This window comes from Gasterosteus aculeatus, chromosome 4 (genome assembly GCF_964276395.1).
Source record: "Gasterosteus aculeatus chromosome 4, fGasAcu3.hap1.1, whole genome shotgun sequence".
In the NCBI taxonomy this organism is placed as follows: domain Eukaryota; kingdom Metazoa; phylum Chordata; class Actinopteri; order Perciformes; family Gasterosteidae; genus Gasterosteus; species Gasterosteus aculeatus.
Window position 1 is genome coordinate 29576055 of NC_135691.1, and position 21891 is coordinate 29597945.

At 46.0% G+C, this 21891-nt stretch overlaps 3 protein-coding genes across 3 annotated transcripts; 2 read left to right on the top strand and 1 right to left on the bottom strand.

Moving 5' to 3' along the window:
• Positions 1-300: 300 nt before the first annotated feature.
• Positions 301-4392, bottom strand: lmod2b (leiomodin 2 (cardiac) b). Its single transcript, XM_040173108.2, has 6 exons — positions 3763-4392; positions 3082-3549; positions 2417-2677; positions 2130-2342; positions 1483-1950; positions 301-667 (listed from the first exon to the last, which is right to left on the bottom strand). Exons 1-6 carry the CDS (start codon positions 4036-4038, stop codon positions 641-643), a joined length of 1713 nt encoding a protein of 570 aa, XP_040029042.2. The 5' UTR covers positions 4039-4392; the 3' UTR covers positions 301-640.
• Positions 4393-7632: 3240 nt separating this feature from the next.
• Positions 7633-13138, top strand: LOC120817196 (kit ligand-like). Its single transcript, XM_040173111.2, has 7 exons — positions 7633-7798; positions 8716-8823; positions 8974-9030; positions 9122-9280; positions 9419-9578; positions 9957-10057; positions 10903-13138. The coding sequence occupies exons 1-7, from the start codon at positions 7787-7789 to the stop codon at positions 11065-11067; spliced, it is 762 nt and encodes a 253-aa protein (XP_040029045.1). The 5' UTR covers positions 7633-7786; the 3' UTR covers positions 11068-13138.
• A 262-nt stretch (positions 13139-13400) lies between these two features.
• LOC120817195 (uncharacterized) lies at positions 13401-18195 on the top strand. The gene is made up of 7 exons (XM_040173110.2): positions 13401-13617; positions 14381-14589; positions 14820-14912; positions 15034-15126; positions 15419-15529; positions 15658-15781; positions 15881-18195. The coding sequence occupies exons 1-7, from the start codon at positions 13593-13595 to the stop codon at positions 17554-17556; spliced, it is 2331 nt and encodes a 776-aa protein (XP_040029044.2). The 5' UTR covers positions 13401-13592; the 3' UTR covers positions 17557-18195.
• The last annotated feature ends 3696 nt before the right edge of the window (positions 18196-21891 follow it).

Genomic DNA, 21891 nt, shown 5'->3' on the forward strand with positions numbered 1-21891 from the left:
TGTTTTCTGTTTCAAGTTGGTGTCTCCTCTGTGATGTCAGTGGTACTAGTAGTGGGTGTCTAGTCCTCCCCCTTCACTTGTCATGCATTGTGAATTGTTCAGACAAAGTGCGCCAAAGGCTGTATTGCGCGGTGACTGCCGTGGGCGCATTGTGAGTGGCTCTATGCATCAGTGACACTTGACCAGTAAGATGAGGCACTGATGAGAAAAAACACACTGCTGCACAACAGCTCGACCCTTTTCTCTTTAAATGGAAATCATCCAGAAACCAAAGAGGCCAAACATAGTCCACGTACACCGTTGAGTATTGTAAACACCAAATGGCTATATTTAGAAATGAACACATAAGTCAACCAACAACCCATCATATTTACAATTTTACAAGAAAATAGTGTATTACAAAACATACGAGTGTATTCAACTAATTGCAAAATGAATATACAAATACCATTTCCAATTATGCATAAATATGTGTGCAAATCTCCCGTAGATTTTCTTTTTCACGATTCAGAATCCAGTTTCTGGCTCCTCTGCAATCCCAACGTGTTCTCGTGCTGCGCTTTGACCACTCGAGCTTCGTCGTCACGCGGACTCTTCCATTGCCATGGCAACAAGTAGACCCGTTTTATGTCTGCTTTCATTATCGTAGATGATGCGGGACCTCCACCTGGAAAATGAGCATCGTCGCAACACAGGCAATGAAAAGGACATGACGGTGTTAAAGGTGTTTTTAAAGTTACAACCTACTAGTTGGTAGGGCTGTTTTTGTTGGATGTGTGTGCGCGCTCTGGTAACCACGTGTCATATCTGTCGTTATCGAAGCTCCACTAGACAGTTTCTATAAATACCTCCACTAAGTGGCAGGAATTTCACAGCGAGGGCACCCCGCCATCTGAGGGCAGCAATGATTTTCCACTCAAGCGATGTTAGAAGCTGTGCTAAAGCTTCTGCTGAGGTAGTACTTCATTCCAAGAATGCAAAAGAACTCTGTTCTTATGTATTCATTTCCTTCACAGTAAAAGTAACACAGCGCTTAAAGAGAACTAAGAGAAAACCCAGGATGCTTTTGTCTCGTTCCCTTTGTTTCAATATCCCTTGTTTATCTTCATCTTCGAGACAAGCGTAGCTAGGCTTGGATGCCTTTCATTATTTATATATCGGCTTTTGTGTATCTCTCTCTGATAACTCATTGTGTTGTTGCCACAGTGCTGGCAGGTGGTGCGCAGCCTCTTTCCCGCTTACCCCAGTGTAGAAACGGACCATAGCATGACTCAGACACCCCTGACTCTGTGTCATCCTCATTTAAATCAAACCTCCCTCTTGTTCAGTTTGCCGGAGGCACTTGTTGCCATTGTGAATGTTTTACCTCTGAATAACTCAGCTTCAATCTGACAGTAGTAGTCGTCAAGATATATGAAACAAAACTGCATATTTTGATCATCAGATTACAAGCATCATTTAAAACGTCCCTTTAGGACTCACCCGTTTCAGTGTGCGGCTACTGCTGTTGCGGATGGACTCCATCAGCTGGTCGTGGGACGACCTGCCGGGCGTAGACGGCCTGCTGCCCTCCTCTCCCGCCCTCCTCCTCTCCGCCGACACGGGCCTCAGCGCGTTCTTCAGCTCCCTCAGGATGCTGCTCGTCTCTTCCTTCCCCGTCTCCTTCCCCGTCTTCTTGCCCTTCTTACCTTTCGTCTTCCTCACCTTCTTGCTGCCCGCCTCGTGCGCCCTGATGACCTCCGCGATCATCCTGGTGGGCTTCTTCTTCTCCCCCCGCTGCGAGGCAGGCGGTGGTGGAGGAGGTGGGGGTGGAGGAGGTGGTGGTGCTGGAGGAGGAGGCGGTGGGGCGGGAGGAGTCTGTTTTTTAGCCAGGTCGCTCCTGGGGAGTTTGGGTGAGGACCAAGGAGAGGCTCTGGGTGAGCTGTAAGGTGATGAACGAGGTGTTGCTTTCTAGGAATCGCGAGGGGAAAAAAATGGATTATGACGAGTGCACAGAAGACTATTAGGGACTTTAAAACCAGTAATGGAGTTTCAAAAAGAGAAGCAGACTGCCACTGTCGGCCCTGTGGGGCCGGACCAATGGAAGAATAGTACCGTTTTATTAGACGAAGGGGAGCAAAGTCACATACCAGCGCAGTGGTTCGGGGGTTAACCGCCCCCTCTGGCGCCCCCTGTTGGCCCTGCTGCTGCCTCTGCTCTTGTAGCCGTTTCTGCCTCTGGCGGTCCTGGTTCCTGGTGAGGATCCCCGTCATGCTCATCCTGGGACCGGGCAGGTTGAACTGGTAGCCCAACTTGATCAAGGTGTGGTTTTCCCTCAGTATCTTCACCATCTCCATCTCCACCTGGAGGGGGAGGGGACGTTGTTACACCGTCAGACGGGAAAGACAACGTGGAAGGTGAGAAAGGAAGAACTCACCTGTCCTCCGCACATGTGCCGCTGATTGTGGAACCGGAGCTCCGTCAGGGTGTTGTTTCCGGGGAGGGCTTGAACCATCGCCATGACGCCCTTTCCACTCACGTAGTTGGACTCTATGTTGAAGCTGGTGATGGAAGAGTTTTCCCTCAGCATCTTGGCGATGGCCAGCGCCACAGCGTCGTCGGCTCGGGTGTTCGCGACGCTAAAGACCCTAACGTGTGTGTTGGACCTCAGCGCTTCAGCAAATCGAATTAGGGTTTCCTAAAAAAAGTATGTTATGATATTGTCAGCATAAATGTACAGAGTGTCGTTATTCTTTTCACTCAACACCAGCGCATCTAACGACACATCTAACATATTTGGAAGGCCAGTGTTTAGCAAGCAAAGGTCATCCGCTAACCCCGCAATCTAACAATAAAAGTCACACTCATTAGCTACCAGAGGATGATTTAAACACGTTGTTCATCTTGCCAAATATATAACTACAACCCCTTCCAAATATCAAGGCAAGCAGCCCAGTTCCAAAAATAGGATGGCATACAATCAAAGAGTACTGCCGGATGCTTGTCTGCCCCTGACCAATAATATCAAATCGACTTTCTGGATGTTTCGATAAACAGAGCAGCCGCGATGTAAAGGAACCTTTGGACAGTTTGCATCCGTACCTGTGAGATGTCCTCAATGTTGTTCAGATTGACCTCCGAGAGCTCAGGGTCGTTGCTGAGAGCTCGCTGGAGAGCGTCGTCGACGACGGTTGGGTTCCCCGTCGCATTCGGGTCGGCAGGTGGAGGGGGAGGGGTCAGTCTCATAGGCTCCACCCTCTGCGGCTTCAGTAGCCTTGGGGTGTCGGCCGATGCCTGAGCCCCGGATTCCTTTGAGGGCTCGGCTTTTGATTTATTGTCTTGTTCCTCCTGCTCGTCCTCCTCTTCATCGTTATCATCTTCCTCCTCCTCCTCCTCTGTTACAGCTTCTTCCTCCTCCTCACTTTCCTCTTCTTCCTCTTCTTCCTCCTCTTCCTCCTCTTCCTTCTCCTTTAACCCTTCATACTTTCTCTGTTCTTTCTCGTTTTCAACATCTTTTTCATCCTCATCTCCGCTGTTTTCTTCTGTCACGCACTCCTCTTGGTCTTCATCCTGTATTTTGATCAAATAATTCGTTTTTCAGATGAAACGCTGTTGTTATGAGCATTTGGGTTCCTAGATGCTCCATCCTAAAGCTAACTAACAAAGGTGGAAGAGTTATTTCAAATGACTATTACTTTTCACTTTTTTAACAATCTCTTTTGAATTTTATCAATAACTCCCTGTACGAATGCCAAGGAGATCCAATTAAACAACAATACTGACCGTTTTGGAGCTTCCTCCACAAATCTCGTCCTCCATCAGCCTACGTGTCTCGCTTTCCCAGTACTTCATGAGGGCCTCTCTGCTGAAGGTGCCCGTTGGGGTCTTGTCCGTCTGGTCTCTCTGTCTGAGTCCTATAGGCACGTTGGCGTCCGGATCGATATCCACCAGCTCCTTTTCCAACTCGGCCAGCTCTTCGGGGCTGAGGGAAGCCAAGAGCTCGTCCTCGTCGACATCTTCGTACTTGCTCAACTCCCGCCGGTACCCAAAACAGCTCATGGCCGCAGATCGGTCAACGTGACTTTAAACTGACGCAGAAGAGAAACTAGAAGAACAAACCTAAAAAACAAAGCAGTTCAGAGAAAAAGACAACGTCCCGCGTGAGGTTGGCTGGAGATCCACGGTCCGGTTGAGGGGATCCTTGACAGGTGAAGCTGTTTCGGATGAACCCTCTCCGGTCTGAACTGGTTCTATCCTGGCCTGCCGCGTTGCTGGGAGTGTGTTGTGCGCGTTGGTGTGTCCTCTCCCTTCTAATCTCGTCAGCTGCTGTTTGGGCCTTAAGAGAGGGATCACAGGGGAACGTAGCAAAGCGTGGGCCCCATGATGCAGCGTCTTTTTTGGGAGCCACTGCCCTGAGCGACAGAGACACAAAAAGCATGTGAGGTCAGAGACTGTGTGGCCTGTCGGCGCAGCGGTCCAAAAAAGACAAACCGGACACACCAGAACTAATTACACAACTTTATGTGTGGCGCGAACGCGTAAAACTAAGATGGTGAACGTGGTACAACACGCTCTTGAAAATCCCTGTGACTTAACACAGTGTTACTTCTTTTTAAAAACACAGAATTTGAATTTTGTCTGCGGATGGGACAGACGTTGTCGTGGCTGACGTATCGCCAATCAGCTGCGTGAGCCACGACGCCGATACAAACTGAAAGACAAAAAAACAGACAAAATCAAGGGTGTGATTTAGCGTACAGGTTGAGTTATTGGTCACATGATGAGCTGAATCCGTATTAATCTTTATTACAGGGGAGTCCACAACAGATACAAGCATGTTTTGCTCTTACTGAGACGTCAGGTTGACTGTAAATCTAATATGAAATCCAGTATCCACTATCCATTGCTCCACCGTTACCATGGAGACAATGGAAGCGCCACCATAAACGTTGTTGCAGGGATGAAACTTGGAAAATGGATGACACGCAACTTCAATCCACGCGGTGCTTGAATGTGTTGTATTGAAATTCCTTATAATGAGAAAAGCATATTTAAACAGCAGAAATCGGCAGATTATATTTCATAGGAGCAGGAGCGTTCATGCTGACCGTTGAGCTATTAAAAATGACCAAGAAAACACAAGAGTGGTCGGAGCTCGACCTGAACCCGCTGCGATGCACAGAGCGCTGTTCCTGTAGTCCTCCGGAGCCGGATGTACAGTCATCAGGGGCCAGTTTAAAAAGTGATTCAGTCATGATGTTTTATTTATCTTTGAGACCTTGTTTTTTTTTTACCTTTAACACCAAGAATTGTTATAAACATTGCTATTTAAAAAGACATTGGATGTGTTACTCCACATCGGTAAAATCTACTCAGCATGTGTGAGGTTCTGCTTAACATCCAGCTGTGCCCCACCACAGCTGTGCGTGCCAGGCAAGGCGTCAACGCCGTGTCTTTTATAAGCAGCTCCAGACACTCGACCTGTCCCCCCGTCAGCCGCTGAGTGGACGCCGTCCTGACCCGAGAAAACGAAGGGCTCTCCTCGTGGTGATGGGGATGACGGTCCTCAAGACTCTTCAAGGGGAGAGGGATGGGGGGGGTAACAGGAACAGGCGGTCTGAGCCACAGTGTTGTTCAGTACCAGAGCTGCAAAACGGGGATAAACAGAGGGCTCTTTGTGGAAACGACTGCAGAGACAACGCTGCCGAGCTGTGAGGTGCAGAGAGCGACGTGTCACAGTCTAGTTCGATCAGATTGGCAGGAAAGGAATGTTAATTAGACTCCTTCCCTCTGGAACTGGCTTAGCTTCTATTTTTATATAAAGGCATATATTGTCAAGGAAAGATGGTATGAGAGGAGGGAAGGAGTGAACCTTTTCCTTGGTGTTGTAGCCTGGTCACCTTTGCGGCCTCACAGTGAGACACACCTGCTCGTCGTAGGCCCCGCCCACAACCAGCGGGACAACCAATGTCCTACGATCTCTGTCTCACTGCTACAAAATGGGGACCAAACAAGATGATGCGGGAAATTTACACAATAACGAGAATAATGAACTATTACTATTTTCTCGACATTAAAGTTCCCATTAAAAACTTGATTAGGATAATTTTTAACCGAAGACATCCAGCAATATATATATATATATATATACATAACAACCAAATTCTAAAGGAGGAAATCTTCTAATAGCCCTGTTTGGAGTATATACAGCACATCAATAAGATTTTTCTTTTCCGAGTGCAAATAACAAAACGGTGTCTGGATAAGCCCAACTCTCACCTTGCAGCAGCACATGCAGGATCTCTGGCTGCGTGCAGAGGCAGCAGGCCGTTGCAGACACACAATCTGAGAGCTCCTGCAGCGCGCACACACACACACACATCACCTGCGGATACACAGATCCATGCAGGATTTCCCTGGGGAACATCTTCAATATTCATGGAGTGAATACAGCGAGTTCATCCACGTGAACATGAAAACCAACATTTGTTTTCATTTGTAGGGGAACATTTAGAAATTAAACTGCTTCAACTTCAATCATAACAGTTTGAGTAAAACCATTTTGGACATTGTTGACTCTCATACCTTTTATCAAACCTGGCAGCTTGTGGGCATATCGAACTTGATAAGTTTGTGATTTGGGCCTTCCTGCTCAAAGGCATCCATTTCTATAAAGGTGACATCTGTGCCCTCAACGCTTTCTCCCCGGCTGCAGTCATGCAACCTATTTATCAGCACGGTGTCACATGTGATTTCCTTAAGTACGAATCTCTCACATCTTAGATGGCGGCACAAAATGGTGTTGAAATTGAGTTACTCATATCGTAACATCTCGGATGACGGTCTGAAAGTGCACGCCGGCTCGCAGCTCGTATGTTTTTGTTTTGTGGGGTTCCTAAACTGTCTGTGTTATATTTAGAAGAGCTCTGTTCCAGATGGCATGACTGTTGCGTTGTCTAACTCGTGGGTGTACAAAGTTCTTCTTTTGCCGATTGGCTACAGTGTGACTTTATTCCAACCAGGTCCTCTTGCACATGTGGGGACAGTCTTTTCCTTTGTGACTGGCATTGATTTGATAATGCAACTCAATAAGGAATATTGAATTATTTTGTAAAAAATATTGTGCAACTGAACTCTCTGCACATACAGATTAAATAAGATAAGAACACTTTATAAATCCTGTAGCGGGGAGATGTAGAGGATTACAGCAGCAAAAGGGGTAAAGTGCACACAGAAGTAGTCAAAAGCAAAATCAAAACAGTTATAAATAGCAGCAATAAAATAAAAACAATGAATCCAAAATAACTGCGTTTTAACAATAAGAGTGTGCTTGAGGAAATAAGCATAAGTCAATATAAATAGCTCTGGATGATAAATAAAATACTGAAATAATAAAGCAGATGATGGCTGAATATCAGCTACCCTCAAATTCGTGCTCCAAATAATCGTACAACATAAAATAAAACTGTTATCTAACCACCACTTTGTAAACAGCTGTGGGAATAACCTTGACATATTCTAAGCGCAATATTCCCTCGAGAGAACAAGCGCCCACTCTCTCCTGACGAACAAATTGAAACGTGGGAGTTTATGGAAAAAGTCTGTGTGTGACACAGTGACTCAGCCTGTAGGCGGCCTCTCCAGCGTCTCGACAGATCCGTCTGGACTGGAAGCAGACTGCCAGCCCGTCGCCAGGTTTCACTACACGCTCGGACATCACACGCGTGCACACAATGAGCTCTGTCTTTGAGCTGGAAACACTTCATCTCAGGCAGCGGATTTGAGCAACCACAGATCGTTGCTCCATATGAGGAAGAAAGTAAGTAGTATAATTGTGTTGCTTTCTTTTTTTAATATGTGTTATGTAATTGTATTTACTGATGCAGCTGTAGCCCATGTCTCAATAACCACTTTCCCTCGTCCCACATAGTGCTTGTTAAATAGATGCATGATAATTTTGATGTGCAGTCAGGATGCTTTCAAGAAAGATTGCAAAGGATCTCACCGTGTTTTCACTCCACTTTTTAATGGTGCCGATTTTAACTATTGAATTTTTGAAAACTTTAATTCACTCTTCAGCATAAAATGAAAAGTACTGAATAATTATTCCTTTAAGCATTACTTTAATTCTAATGGTTAACTGATTAAACGGGACACAATTTGCTTTCACTCAGTATACTGAATAACAGAGAATAGCACGTTCGCCAGAAGTCCATCTGCATATTCACTTCATCCTGCTGCTGGAATATGTTTTAATGGGAATGACCATTCTTTTGAAGCAAACCACATTCCTGCCCGTCGCCCCGGCAACTAAAAAGTCTGATTCAACAGATTTGATCTCATTGCATGTTTTGCATTTTAAACCAATGGTCTTTCAGAGGGGGGGGGGGGGGAGAAACACATTAACTGTTAAGTTAGTAACTGTTTTCTTTGCATATAAAAGGTGCGTTACTCAGAAGTGGTTTCAAAGTCATTATGATAAAAGTAGATACATTATTTATTATTTAGGATTCAGGCTGCAATTAACGATACTTTTCATCTGCCAGTAAAAAAATGTTATTTACCAAATAAAATAGATTATCAAAGTAGTGGTAATACATTGTTTGATTTATCAATTAACCAACTAATATAACGTGAAACTGAGAAGTAGTTTGACTTGTAAATAAAGTATTAGTACTTTCAAGTTAATTGAGCTTCAAAGAGATTAAATATACTCGTTTTTTTGTTTTTTTTCAGATCTTGAAAGCAACTTGTCTCCTCTTGAGTCTGTGCACGAGTTTGAATATCTGCTTCGGAAAATTTGGGACACCGATAACTGATGATGTGAGCAAGCTGTCATTATTGGTGAGATTACTGAATCACTTCATACATCATCATACATATCAAATCCATGTATCAAATCCAAATGTTTGCCGTGTGATTTGTGTGCCCGTATGCTAAGAACTTGTGTCACTGACGGGTCTCAGAAATCTTCTGTCTTGATCTCCGTTGTAGAAGCAGAACATGCCCTCCGACTATGAGATTCCTGTCAGTTACATTCCCAAAGAGGTGGTACGTAAATGAAGATGTGAAAACAGAAATATTGTGAAACACGTAACTTTGAACAGAAGAATGCACCTGTCTCTGGTACCCACTTCTTCAGGCTGGCCCCTGCTGGGTGGTGCTGAATATCTATCCTTTGGAGCAAAGTCTTCGGAAGCTGGCCAGCAGGTTCGGTGCCGTCTCGTCCAACAGAGAAAACACGATTGTCTTCATTGCAATGCTGAAGAGTCTACGCTTCACCTTTGACCATGAAGAACTGGTAAGCAATCCTCGTGGATTGTGCAAAAAAGGCGCTTCAGCTTCAGCTTTTGGGGGGAAGGAGTGCGCAATATTGTTGGGCGCATGTAACTGCATACTTGAGTTATTTCAGGGCCGCTTGTCATCTCGATTCCCGCAGGAAACAACAATGCAAGTCTTCCAGTGTCACTATCAGGAGGAGCGCCTGATGTCTGGTCTTTACTTTGACTACATCAAAGACGTCTTACATGCCGCCTCTCAAGGAGCATCCGGCTTCTCTTGCAAGCCGCCATCGTGCCTTAATCCACGACAAACGCCAGGTAGAACCATTCATTTGCATTTTTAATGGCGAAGGCTGCTTAATGGCCTGTCAGTGGGCAGGTATTGATCCGTGGGTCAGCGACACACCGCTGGGGATAGGAGCCACATATATGTAACCTTGCACACATACAGTCAATTCAGATCAAGGAAGGAAATGTGTCATCATAAATAGCTGATCCGACGGAGCCAGGGCTTATACTTGCACTGAATAAGTTCTGGTTTTCTCAAAATGGAAGGAAAGCAAGAAGGATTGAACCGTCAGATTGCGGGTTACTCGCTCGATAAATAAACCTCAGGAGGATTGGCGATCCCACCATCCGATCTGTGCAGAGCAAATGCCGCATTGGGAGATTTCCAATCGTATTTCTGTCTTGCAGGGGGTCTGGAGGAGGGCAGGGAGACCAGCTGGTCCAAGAGAACTCCCTTGCTGCTGGCTCTCATCCCCTTCATGGCTTGTGTTGTGGTCCTAGTGTACCTGGTAGGTGAACCAACTCGGACTGAAATAGCTGCTTTTAAAAGAGAGCCAGATCCAGTATTTCCTTGTAGCATGAAAAGCTCCAATAGTTAACTTCATGCGGTTTGGAGCTAATAAGCAAAGGTTTGTTTACACTAGACTAAGATGGAGAAGACGGGAATAACACAACTTGTTAACACGTTAGCATTGTTATTGTGAGCACGGAGCCGCTGGCGTGTTTGCAGACGGTTCTTTCCTGCAACTGTAAAAGCTCCTTATGTGTTGCTTCATTGAGTCCATCGGTACTCAGTTATCACACTATTGAGGCGGATAATCACATGTATGTATCAAGCAATACTGTCAAACAATTATTGTAACCTATAAACTTCGCCATTTCACCACCGCCTCCAAGCTCTTCAACAATGAAGGAAAGATTCAGCTTGGAGCCATTTCAAAATAAGTTATTCAGTGATGAACATATCGTTGGTATAGTTTGTGTATAGTTCCAACGAGACGCCTCTCAGAATATTAAAAGTGAATGGCTAAGAGCCTTTATTCAACATTTCCGTCCTTGGTAGTAATTTTCCCATCAACTACACTCCCTTGTGCCTTTTACGTTCTGTGGGTCAACCCAAAAAAGCCTGCGTGATTACGAGCCTTCAATTTTGTGAGCACTTCCAGGAAGGAAGTCAAATTTACAAGTGCTCATCAAATATTCAGCAGTACTTTGAGGCTATTGTTACCTAATGTAATCATCTTCCCTTTGGAGATCTATTAGATGTTATTTGTTCATCCTAGAAAACAGGATTTAAGAACCCTGCTCACATTGCGAGTGTAATTTTTCTATCTTTTTTCTTCTTCTTCTTTAGCTCAAGTCTGGGAGGCTTCTGCCAGTGTGCAACACTGAAAATAGCCACATGGCCCCTTCTGACACCATCGCAACTGTGTCCGTCTCCATCCCGCTTCAGACGCTCACCCACGCTGCTGACACACAGCCGGTGGGGGAGGCGATCCCCGAACATGAGAGCGGATGAAGCACAATTTAACCGAAGAGGGGAAATCTGGACCGCACGGTAACAACGCGCTCTGCAGGTTATTGTGTTAGTGGATAACCCAGCGGTCTCGCACCCTTCTTCTGCTTTCACTCATCTGAGTGCGTGGACCCGGGCTACCAGAGGGAAAACTCACCTGCTGTGAAGGCACTTCAAGCACTTAACCATCCAAAGAGGGAGGAGGAGGGAGGGGGGGGTGGAACCAGAGGAAGAACTCACTACATAATGGCTGGTTATGCCCCAAAGTGGCTGGTGAAGTACATTGATTGTCTCGTCTTGGCCGGTGTTTAGCAGCATCTGGCTTGCCTTCTCTGAGTTTTCCTCTCTTCGCTGCCATTCTGGGTGTTGCCAATTCTGCAGTTTTGAGCCTTGATCAAATGTGCCGCCGGAGCCTCTGACCCAAAAATATCAAGACTGTTTGAGAGATTTCCTTCTAAGATGAGGTTCCCGTCGTCAATTGGCCGTGTGCCGGTGGTTAACGAGATCTTCAGTCCTTTCACTGTCGTAGAGCCAGGAGTCAACACACAGCGTTCCCAACCTGCTCTCGGGCTCCGGGTTCTACTGAAGAAGTGCATTCATATCACTACTGCTCTTTGTAAATGCCTCAAAAGGTAAAAGCGGGAGTCAAAGGAGCCGCACGCGATCTACCCCAGCTCGCCTGCTACTAGTTGACATTATCCTGATCCGGCGCAAACGACCAAACCTTCCAGTCCACAAAACGACACCCCGAGCGCTTCAACAAGAGTTCCGCTTTGTGTATTAAAGATCTGACCAGATGGCTGATAGCCACCAGCAGAGGCCCCTTGAATCCCCGCCATTGTATCTCGAAGCTTGTTGCCCAGTGATCTATAGCTGCTGCTCGGCCACAGCGGGTGTGTTTTTTAATGCCTTATTCACTGAGTCAATCATGTTCGGTCATGAGAACATGACTACTGTGATGTGTCAGAGAGAGGGAGCGAGGGACGGGCAGGCCGAACGAGGGATAGATGGATGGATGGATGGATGAGCTCAGCGAGAAGCATAAGGAGGGCTTGTTCTTGCCACAAAAGAAGTGGCCGTAGGCTGGAGGAAATGCCAGTTACAAACACGACTGATGTCGGCAGATCCCTATGAATCAACAGGCTAAGAATCTCCCCAGACCGCAGGCAATGTAGCCTCATCTGCAGAGGATGGTTCGTATTTCAATAACAGTTTTCTGTATTCGAGTGATTTACATCCAAAACTGTAATCTGGGACGATATACCTTTTATTCAGATGTTTTCAGGTTTTAAAGCAGGTCTGCAGCCATGTTTACTTGTCATTCTGGTGACCAATGTAAATAATTTGAATGTTGGCATTTGGTGGAAATGTGTATTTCTGTTGTATTTGAGATATTTAAGTTATTTTGTTATAAGATACATTACATACACAATTGATTCATCTCTTTCTACAATTATAATGTTGCACATAAATAATAGATCAATTCAAGTTAGGAATGTGACGGGGTGGAAAAACTGCTTTGATATTTGGTAGAAACACATTTGGACCTTGAAGTAACTAAATTCACATCACAAAGCTACAGTAGCAGATCACAATGGCAATTTGGTCAAGGTCCTTTTGCATGAAATGTTTACATTATTTAGTCCACCCCCTGTCAATGGCCCTTGAGAAAAATAATTTTAGTTCTATATGTATATTTTCAGCCATTGAATATTTATTCAACCATATAGAAAAATACACAATATATATTGGTGCATCATATTATTGTCAAAACATATGTAATGTCCTGTCTGAATGTGTGCTATATCATTTGTATTAAAAAAATAGAAATCTTTTTTTAAAAGTTTAGTTCAGTTCACATGATAAGAAGGCTCCATGCTTGGTTTTGTAATGACATAATTCTGTATATACAAATCTCAGAAGAGAGATCAAACATTAATGGATGGTTGTCAGGTCATAGACTCTGATCTCCATGACAGATGAACAGGGACCAAGATGCATTGTTTTCATTGCCATTGTTATTGACTGCACAAATGAAGAATAAATAGCATCAATAAAATGCTTTGGTGATACTATAACTGTATTTGTGTTTGCTATGTCACGTAGGGACTCATTTTAATTTGACTACAGTTTCACTACAGTTTTAAAGTGTTATTTTTAGTCAAACTTCACTTAGACATCAACGAGCATCCACTACACCCCTGAACATTATAGGTCAAATAGACAATTAATCGTGGGATAACCATCACAATTCATACAGCCGATTGATCTTCTGTGGTTTCGCGCCTTCCCAAAAACATCAAGACCGTGCTTTTATTTTATAGACTAATATCCGCCGGAAACACTAAAGCTTTTGTTTTGGAAAGCCGCTCCCCAGCGGTCGCCATTATTCTTCCTGGCTTGACTGTCGGGGGAAACACGGTTATTTACTTTTAAACATTATTTTGCGGGGTAAACGGCAACATTGTCGGCCCATTCGTGCAGTGGCTTGATTATTTCATGAATTAGCTCCGCGCCCTGGGCCCAGAATGGAGAAACGATCCCACACCGCAGGTAAGCTGCTAAGCTAACGTTAGCACGCTAACAGTAGCTCCCTCCCGAGAACGCTGGACGGAAAATGAGCCGCAACGAAAGACATCTGGTGCCGTAAACGGTCTGCTTGATTTTAACCACGAGTCAACGTGCGCCTTTCCAAGTCATTTGGGGTTTTTTTTGGTGGTTTGGCGAGTAGCTAGCCAGTAGCTTTAGCTAATGGCGGGGGGGGGTCGATTTTTTAAAATTAGACCATCCTCCCCATCCGGATGTCCCCGTCGTGGGCTCCGTCGCGTTTAATATCAGCTGCGATGAAGCCGTAGCGGTCACGACTGTCACCGTCGACTGCGACTCTGCAACCGAACTCGGGCTGCGTTACAGTTTGCCGCTCATTCCCTCCGCTACTTCTCGGTCACACGCAAAACGTGCACAGTTTATCTGCAGCGATCCAAGCGATGCAGCGCCCCCTACAGCAGCTCAGCCTGCACAGCACGTCCCCTTGTTGTTAGTTCGTAATAAACAACATTATACAAACCAGATGGTCCTTGTCACTACCGCTAATAAAGGGGGGCATTTACATCCCTGACGAAAGGTCAACTGCATTATCAAAACGGCAAGAAACTTCCTTTCTGTTTAGTGTCTGTGATTTTGCTGCAGGTACTCAAATAATACAAATTTTGCAGAGAATACCAGCAGATGCAACGCAATGTGAGAAGAGCTTTGTCTTAACCTGTCGGCAAGCTGAAAACCTTTTCCTTTTTTTCTCCCCTCGTCCCCCAAACAGGTGTCGGCGGTTCCCTCCCCCTGTCCTCCCTCCGCTTGATGGCGTCCCCTCTGCAGCTGACGTACTCGTACATCTGGCAGGTCATACGGCAGAGGAAGGTGAAGCAGTACGGTAAAGTGGAGGAGTTCGTGACCATGGTGACGCAGACGGTTCCTGAGCTCATCAGCTTCAAGCAGACTGCCCAGCTCGTCCTGGGGCTGAGAGCAAGGGTGGGAGCTTTTGTTGTTGTTATCAAACGTGTGTATGAATGAATTAACTGTTTCCTGTCAATACAAACCACACACATAAAAAGTGTGTCTGAAGTCATAGCTTTTGTTATTGTGCCTCTCAGCATAGCCAAGGTATTTGATTCCTATAAGGAAAGCAGATACTTGCAATTCTACTTTATGTTCATTTGAAGTTTGATGTTTTTTCTTATAACCTGTATATTCTCTCGTAGATCATTTTGGATTTGCTTCAAAAAGACGGACCACCAGATTCCAGAGCTATCCAAACTCTGATAAATAAGTTGAAGGTCTCTTCATCTATAGGGGTAAGAGAGGGAACTTTTTCTTGTCTTGCATTTACTTCTCTTCATCACACTAGACGTTAGAATCCTAATGTGTGAGTTAAGTTATTCAATGTAACCTTTTGTAAACCTTCCTGTGTTACAGAAGGACGCAGAAGTGGAGAAATCTCAAACAAATTTCATGGTACTGGTCCAGAATCTGCTGAAAAACCCAGTTGAAAGAAAGCGCTTCTTCCAGGTACGGCAACTTTTATTTGAATTTATTCCAAATGGTGTGCTTTTATTTTATTAACGGCTAATAATATATTTTATTAATAATAATATATTGACAGTATCGTAGTATAGTATCTTAGTTTTGGTTGTTACAACACAAGAGACGTGTTCTATTTGAAAAACACACACACTCGCAGCTGATTAGGATTTAAAACACAGAGCATGCGGAGAACAAGCACATTGAGTTGCTTTAACTCATTTCACCAAAGTGTTGAGTCCCTGAAACGTTCAACTCAAACCACATTGTCTCCCTGCAGGACGTGTTTCCTGTTCAGTACGGCATAAAGTTTGATACGGCGCTGCAGGCTCTGACCGCCTGTCTGGTGTGCAAGCTGGAGCAAGTTCTTCCCGTCCCCAATCTCTCCCAGGTATGAGCATGCACGCATCGCGTTTTGACATAAACTTGAGTAAGAACAGGTTTTGTTGTCCGTATCGAACAGCTCAAGAGGTCAAATGAACATTCATGGTTTCCCTTTCCTGCCTCTCCTCACCTCAGCTTGGGGCCATGATCTCGGCAGATCTCGCTCTCCTGGAGGCGTGCGGGGGCTTCATCCCCGACACTGGAGACCTGAAGACTCTCCTCCTGCACCAGCAGGCCAAGGGACTCCTTGGTGTTAAAGGTATACTTCAATACTTTGTGATTGGACACAAAAATAAAATGGCGATCATTAAATATACATAATCTAACACAGTGAAAATGAATCCATCCATTTGTGCAGCAACAGTCTCGTCCTCGGTGGGAAACTGTGTGCTGTCTTCACTCGCCTTCCGGCCCAAACCAGTAGAACCCCCGCCGCCGCCGCAAGAACCACTAAAGCCGTTAGAGGCCGCTGAAACCGGCCGAGAATCCCTCAGTGACACCGAAGACCTCGGAGGGATGTCGGACCATCCAGCCAGCCCCGCAGAACCGGCCGCTGCACCGCAGGGGCGAAATCCGAAATCGCCCGACGACTCTGTTGAAAAGGAAAAGAAGGTCCCGGCAGCAGCTCGGGGGGAGGATCCGGCGCGGGAAAAAAGTGGTGCACAGGAACAGCCCGCCACACCTCTCCACGGCAGAGCGGAAGATGAAGCGCCGGAAGCGGGAGATAAACCACAGTCCCAGCGGCCCCCCTTGAAAGCGATCCCCTTCCGGGTGGTTCAGATGCCGGTCAAACCCGCTCCCGCCTCGCGGGAAGCAGGCAGCGCGGGGACCAAAGACGGCCAGAAGCCTCACACCCAGCGGGTCACCTTGCACCAGTGGGTGTCGCAGATTGCGACGAACTCGCTCTCGCTCCCGGCGCTGCCGCCGCTGCCCCCGGCCAGGTTTGGAGGCGGAGACGACGCCAAGCCGAGCATCCGGCGGAAAAAGCAGATCCGACCCCCGGCGGACCGGTTCACCTGCGGCGTGTGCGACAAGAGCTTCCCGTACCAGTCCAAGCTGATGGACCACGAGCGCATCCACACGGGGGAGAAGCCTTTCGCGTGCCCGGCGTGCAGCAAGAGCTTTCGAACGCAGGCGTTCCTCAACAACCACCTGAAGACCCACAGCACGGCGCGGCCGTACGCCTGCGGCCAGTGCGGCAAGTGCTTCAACAAGCTCCAGAGCCTGACTAAGCACATGCTGGCCCACAGCGGCCAGAAGCCCTTCTACTGCAACATCTGCAACAAGGGCTTCACGCAGTCCACCTACTTCAAGCGGCACATGGAGTGCCACACCAGCCAGATGACGTTCCCCTGCAAGCACTGCACCAAGAGCTTCCCGACGGCGTTCAAGCTGACCAACCACGAGCGCTGGCACACCCGGGACCGGCCGCACATGTGCGAGCGCTGCGGGAAGAGATTCCTGGTGCCGAGCCTGCTGAAGAGGCACATGGGCTACCACATCGGGGACCGCCAGTACCTCTGCTCGCAGTGCGGCAAGACCTTCGTCTACCTCTCGGACCTGAAGAGGCACCAGCAGGACCACGTGCCCAAGGCGAAGATCCCGTGCCCCGTGTGCCAGAAGAAGTTCTCCAGCAAGTACTGCCTGAGGGTCCACTTGAGGATCCACACGCGGGAGAGGCCCTACCGGTGCTCCATCTGCGAGAAGACCTTCACCCAGGTCGGAAATCTGAAGGTGCACATCCGGCTGCACACCAACGAGCGCCCGTTCAGCTGCGACGTGTGCGGGAAGACCTACAAGCTGGCGTCCCACCTGAACGTCCACAAAAGGACTCATACGTGCAAAAAGCCCTGGACGTGCGAAACGTGCGGAAAGGGCTTCTCCGTCCCCGGCCTCCTGAAGAAGCACGAGCAGTTGCACCTGCGGGACGCGAACCCGGACTTCGCCGGCAAGCGGAGGCACCGGGGGAAGCACAAGAAGCACTCGCTCAAGAGGAAGTACGACGAGGAGGACGAAGGCAGCGACGACTATTAGTCGACGACACGGGTTTTGTATTGAGCAGTGATTGACGACTGACGTAATCAAGAGGAACTCATTTCTTAGCTTGTGGTAGAGTTTAGGTTACCGCGACCTTCTGGGTAGTGAACACACATTTAGAATGATGTTAGAACCTTCTTTCTTTTTCTTTTTCTCAATCACCAGTTTTAAAGACACCCCTTATGATTTGAGCTGTTTGGTCTGAATGTAGCCAAATTTTAAAAAAATGTGCATCATGTCAACTAAATACAGTAAAGAATATTTCAATGCATGTGACTTTAGAGAATTTGTATTATGTAACAGGATGTTATGTCTCGAGGAAACATTTTATTTTTGTTTAGAAGCTGTAGAGGCTGTAGAGGCCTACATGTATCACTCACTTCTTATGTAGCCCTGAACTGTAAACATACAATTACTCTGCTATTGTTAGCGTGAAACTAAGCTGATTTGCATTTATTAGGATTTCTTACTTTCTTTTTTTTCCAGCCGTAGGAGCCGTGTTGTTGCTGAATGTGTGGCTGTGAATGTCATCGCCGTCATTACTTCTGCTCTTGTGAGCTGCCATGTATACAAGCCATGAAGCAATTAACTGGTTTTTGATGTTTTGCAGAAAAATAAATTACAGCACTAAACAAATGAATGTTGTCTCACTGGTTTTTCTTGTGAAAGACGTTATTTGAAAGCGGCCTGGATCAACGAGCCCTGAAACGAGTCCGAAATGCGGAGTCACTCCTGCTATCGGGGGCCTCAAAAGTAAAAACAAGAGCCGAGATAAATCACATAGCATACGCTTTGTCGAAACACAACGGGTATTTAGTGCTTCCCGTTCAGCATCCACTGGCCCCGTAGGTGTCATCAGCTACTTAACCGACGGCGTGCGCTCAGCTCACCACCCCTGTGGCTCGGCGGAGGTCTTCCGATTGGCTCGATCCGCGTGACGTCATTCGGGTGGTAAAAGGGAAAGAAGAAGAACCTCCACTTTCACTGCAATTGATTGAAATGTAGAGTTGAAATGCATTACCTTTGGCTTAGCTCACTCCTGTGATGACGCAATGTATTATAATAACGCGATATATGATATAATATAATCGTGCGTACTTCAAATAGAGAGTTCCGAGATCTGTTTGAGATGGTGTAGGAAATGAGTCATTAGCAGCACCACAATGAGCTCCACCTGTGGTCAATAAGTAAGTTCAGAAAGCACAGAGCCACCGAGCGCTGTTTTCATTCGAAGCCTGAACCACTGATAATATCAAACATACCCTTTATTCAGTGCTGTAGTGGTAAAATTAGAGGTGGGTAAACTCTGAATTTTGTGATCATACAGACCTTGACGCGATGCGAAGCAACGCAACACAAAGCGTCGCGACTCTGTAAGGCTGCCCTGGCTATATTGCATTATGTTATCAGTAAAAGTCATATACAATCAATGACAATGAATACATGTGTTAGTAGTTTATTAAATTTAAGAAAACAGTAAAGAAAAGTATGTCAACACAACACAACAAGACAATTGCAGATTAAGAACTATCTACATATGGAGTCTCCTTTTCACAGTAGTGCCCAGAGGGCCTCCTTGTCCTCCACGTCAGGTCCTGCCTTGCACAGAGCTTGTTCTAAACTTTGTTATGTTCGTGTCTGTGGTTTACGTCACGCAGCCTCGTGAAGAAGTAGCGTTGCACATATCCTGAAGTGTTCCAAGACACGCCCAAGGTAACCAGTTGTTTTAGATCCACGACACCAAAAGGTTTCCTTTATGCTGATTTACGTCAACAATATGAATAAATTATACTAAGGGTCAATAAATTGCTGTGCGTTTCCGTGGTGCACTGCTAAGAGCTGCCACCTGATTGACATTTTAATGTTTTGATCCACCGGGTTCGAATCCAGGTTGTGCCGATCTTTCTTTTAATATATTTTTTTATGTAAATGTTTTCATACGTGGCCGTGATGTGGTGCTCACTTATACAATCGTAAACGCTGCAATGGATTTGTGATGCGTTTTGAAGATTTTCAGCAATATGTTTGTGAATGTGTGACGAATCAGGGAACTGAGGCGGACACATCTGCAGCTTTGGAGTGAACACAAACACGCACGCGTAGGGAAACCAGTAGGTGGAAAAACCAGTAGGGGTGTAACACCGGTCCGTGAGGAAGAAAGGTTGGGGCGACTGGGCTGATCCACAACGTGTATGTGCCTCCTGGATCCTGATTGGTCGCTGCTGCAGCCGCAAGGCACTGATTGGATGCTCACAGACCGTAATACAGCGCAGATGAACATAATTCAGACTACGGCGTTTATATGTTCAACAATAGGAAACGTAGTCTTAGCTGTTTTAAAATTACACCAAGTTTATTTCGGATTATTCCAACGGAAGAATACCAGGCGCAGGGAACTTTGAGATGCGTAAACGCTATTTCCAAAATTCCAGAGGTGCGTAAACGGCGTTTACGTCCGTTTACCCGCCACTACAGCCCTGGTTGTACGTAATAGGCACTTGTGTTGTGATCTGTAACGGAGCGTTTAAGACCCCATCATTGTATTAATACGAGATACCAAATGAAGAGCCAGAAAACGACTGTGGATGTTTTATTAGCGTGGTGTCTTTGTTTCCTGACCAGCCCATGCATACCTGGTGTTGGCTGAAAGAACACGCACAATTTGTTTTGGAACCAGAAAAGCCGCTGAGCTTCTACCACCAGCAGCCGCCCAGAAGCGTAAACACACCCGAGTCTTCTAGGGGGCGACTATGGGTGAGTGGGGAGCACGGTCGTCCTCCAATCAGAGGGTTGTGGGTTCGATCCTAGGCCCGGCTAACCCGCATGTCGTTGTGTCCTTGGGCAAGACACTTAACCCACCATTGCTCCTGTAGCTGCGACTACAGTGTGTGAATGGTAGTTACTGATGGCAGGTGTCACTGTGTATGGTTCTCCTGTCATCAGTGTATGAATGGGTGTGAATGGGTGAATGATGTCATGTAGTGTTAAAGCGCTTTGAGTGGTCAGAAGACTAGAAAAGCGCTATACAAGTACAGGCCATTTACCATTTACCATTCTACAGCGTCTAAGACAATTAAATAAGAAACCTTGGATAGTTCAGGTGGCTTCAAGACAAACTCAGTTTATGTCCAAAATATAATTTAACCCCAAAACAATGGAATGTTGATATGAATACCTGAAAAGTTTCACAGCACCAATTGTCGAAAAAATATTTTAACACCAGGAAAATGGTGGAAACTGTGATACCTCAGATAGACAGGTGTGAGCCTTTCTCAATCATGTCCAATCAACAGAATGTAGCACAGGTGGACTCCAATCAAGTTGTAGAAACATCTCAAGATGATCAGTGGAAACAGGATGCACCTCAGCTACATTGAGTGTCATGGCAAAGGCTGTGAATACTTATGTACATGTTTTCGTTTTTTATTTTTAACAGATTTGCAAAAATTAGCAAAAAACAGTTTTCACTTTGTCATTATGGGTTGTTGTGTGTAGAATGTTGAGGGAAATAATGAATTTAATCCATTTTGGAATAAGGCTGTAACATCACAAAATGTGAAAATAGGGAAGCGCTGTGAATACTTTCCGGATGCACTGTATACTACCGATTCACAAAGTCCTGCACTATAGCTGGGGGGACATATTAGTACTGTTAAATGCTTGCAATTTCCTTAAAAATGCAGTGTTTGTACCAATCCAACTAGCATCAAACTAAGCTGGACGACGTCAGTGTAGGTCACAGCGTAGAGTCCTCCCATTAACGGAATGAAAAGAACAGCCGCTACTTTGTCGCCGTATTTCTCCTGAAATGGGTCCATCAGGGTGACATAATTCTTTGACCGAATGGGTTTGACAAAGAAGAGTGCACCTGAAGCCACACAGACAGACGTAGACATCGTATTTAAAATCAGCGTACTGATGAGAAAATATTTCCTATTAAAAATGTGCTTTTCACCACAACAGTAGGCAGTTGTGTTACTCACCTAAAACTAAGTTCATGACAAAGGCGAGGGGTCCAGTGGCCCACGCCAACCCCTTTGTTGGATCATAGACCACTTCAGCATTACCCAATATATAGCCTCCTCCCACCCAAGTGGCTGCAAAGCATCCGGACACACACACACACGGGCAATACAAAAGACAAGTAATGCTAATTATGGAATTGGAGAGATTCAAACTAAACATGTCAATCTGCTTTGAGTACCTTACTTTTAAAATAAATGGCACACAGCTTGAATTTCACCGACTCCTCCAGGAGGCGCGTCTGGATGACTGCGGCTTCCAGCGCTGCTTCAGGCGGACCATTACAGTCTGTGAGCATCCAATCAGTGC